This window comes from Camelina sativa, chromosome 11, assembly GCF_000633955.1.
Source record: "Camelina sativa cultivar DH55 chromosome 11, Cs, whole genome shotgun sequence".
Taxonomy (NCBI): domain Eukaryota; kingdom Viridiplantae; phylum Streptophyta; class Magnoliopsida; order Brassicales; family Brassicaceae; genus Camelina; species Camelina sativa.
Window position 1 is genome coordinate 24,613,033 of NC_025695.1, and position 2,311 is coordinate 24,615,343.

At 30.9% G+C, this 2,311-nt stretch overlaps 1 protein-coding gene across 1 annotated transcript; it reads left to right on the forward strand.

Moving 5' to 3' along the window:
* Positions 1,319–2,110, forward strand: LOC109127335 (putative F-box protein At5g38270). Its single transcript, XM_019231937.1, has 3 exons — positions 1,319–1,511; positions 1,616–1,779; positions 1,838–2,110. The coding sequence occupies exons 1-3, from the start codon at positions 1,319–1,321 to the stop codon at positions 2,108–2,110; spliced, it is 630 nt and encodes a 209-aa protein (XP_019087482.1).

Sequence of the window (2,311 nt, forward strand, 5' to 3'; positions counted from 1 at the left end):
AGGATTGAGCAAATTAATCGGTTTTTTTTACAACAAACACTTCACAGCACAACCAACAATTTAATAATGAGAAGACTTAGTCATATTTTGAGAAATATCTATTCGTTTTTCTTTTCTCAAGACAACTCTTGCCACAAATTACCCATCATCCATGCACTATCTTGCCCAACCCTAGATATTAAAAACTCTTACACTTTTTTGATCTTTAACCTTTGTTTAAAAAATCTATGCGCTAGTTGAGCATTCGGAATGTACCTATCGTCTATTAAAAAAATCAGAAATTAAATATTAAAAATTAAATAATATATGATATTGAATGTAATGAATAGTTCAGTTCTATGTTAACGAAAAAAAAACTTGATATATATACATAATAAGAATATTATTTTCAAAATTACATTAAACACTTGAAATCTTATTTTAAAGACAAAATTTATGATTTTTCCTAAAATTTTGAGCATAATTTATTGTAAAACATTACAAAAAATTTCGTTAAAATGTTTGATAATCGACAAAAAGAAAATTGTTTTATACTTTAAATCTAAAAAATAATCGAATTAGGCGGAGAATAATCTGATTAGGAGGAGAGTAATCGGATGATTGATTTCTTTAAGTGATTAGACATTAGTCGAGTTGGATAGGATGAACCTAGCGATTAAGCTAGTAGTAATCAGAACTAGACAGATATTTTTCTAACAAGATCTTTAACCAATTTTGTATATACCACACACTTGAGTTAACCGGTCCCGAACAAGTACAATGTCCATTAACCGCTAACAGAATTTGTTAATGATAAACCAGATGATATTATCCAATCAAATTAAACTATTGAATATCTAAATTATACTCAAATACTTTACGGCAATTCTCATAAATACCATTGACAGATTTTTTTCCTTTCTAAAACATACAATTCTTAGTTTTTTATTTTCCAAAAAAAAAACCATTAATTTGTATTTTTTCAAAAATACGAGAAAACTAAAACCAAAATTCGAACATTCAAAACTAAACATCCTAAACCCTAAATATTACCCCTTAAAATCTATATTCTAAATCTAAAATGAAAAATTATCAAAACATTAAAAACTAAATTTTAGATCCTTAAAAATCATTTGTTTTTATGTTTGTGGTATTTTTTAGAAAAATAAAACTTTTGAGTTACTTTTGGAAAAATAAATTAATAGTGGTATTTTTCTAAAGAAAAAAACATAGTATTTCACACTAATTTTGTATTATAATTTAGATTAAGCTCCCCTTGGTTCTAAACCCTAAACAAAACCCTAGACCCCATTAGATTGCTCGTCAGGTAAGCGCAGGCATGGAGAAGCCAAAAGATTTGATGAGAGAAGAGAAGGGACGAAAAGTTTCTAAAAATCACGATTGGTGCAAACTTTGTCCCGATCTCTTACGGTCAATCCTCGAAAGCTTGAGCTCTATTGATTTTCACCGAGCAAAAATCGTTTGCTCCGATTGGTATTCAGTTTGGAAAACATGCGTGAAGCGGCCTCTTTGTCCATGGCGGATCATATACGTAGAAGATTCTTTGATGTTGTTGAATGCCGTAGAAGACAAAATTTACAAAGGAATTAACACTCGTTGGACTCTCCAACGACAGCTATTTTATGGCTAGCAAGCTTTATCTCTACACTACTAACGATCACATCAAGATTTTTGATTTCTCTCGGAAACAATCCGTATTGGGATCATCGGTTTCGATACTTGAAGAAAAAAAATGAATACATATGTAGCAGGAGAATGGCGATTCAGAAATCAGGAGAAGTTTTGATTATCTTGAGTGTATTATCGGAAGATAAACTTTTGTTTTATGAATCTTGAGAGTAACATATGGGAAAGAGTAGAATCTATTGGAGATGATGAGATGTTGATCTTTGGTCATGGGGTTACAATAAGAGCACCGGTCCAAGATGTTGGTTATGAAATCAAGAGTGGTTCAATCTATTTCGTTACAGATGACTTTTTGCCAATAAACTATCGTACTAGTACTGATTCAAATTGCCGTGTCTTCCATCTTGCCAGAAGGATACTCCAATGGCAGGGGCCTAAGTATATATCTACCAAAACTCAGTGGGTTTTTCCAGGATTTGCTTAGTCTTTTGGTTTCAAGTTTTCGTCAATTTGTTACTTAAATAATAAATTTATTATAAACAATTGAATCCATATCTTGTAAGACTTTATCAAGACACATATATGGCTACGGAGAAAGATAACAAACCTTGGTGCTAGCTCTTTTCTTAGGAATATAAATTCACGTTGCTCTCTTCCAAAGTGTCATTGTAGCGTTTCTCAAAAA

What these genes read in the sequence shown, in the direction of transcription:
- LOC109127335 (XM_019231937.1), top strand. Translation starts at nt 1,319, where the DNA reads ATGGAGAAGCCAAAAGATTTGATGAGAGAAGAGAAGGGACGAAAAGTT. An exon ending in ATGCGTGAAGCGGCCTCTTT is followed by an intron (nt 1,512 to 1,615) that starts GTCCATGGCGGA and finishes CTCCAACGACAG; the next exon opens with CTATTTTATGGCTAGCAAGC. An exon ending in CGATTCAGAAATCAGGAGAA is followed by an intron (nt 1,780 to 1,837) that starts GTTTTGATTATC and finishes ATGAATCTTGAG; the next exon opens with AGTAACATATGGGAAAGAGT.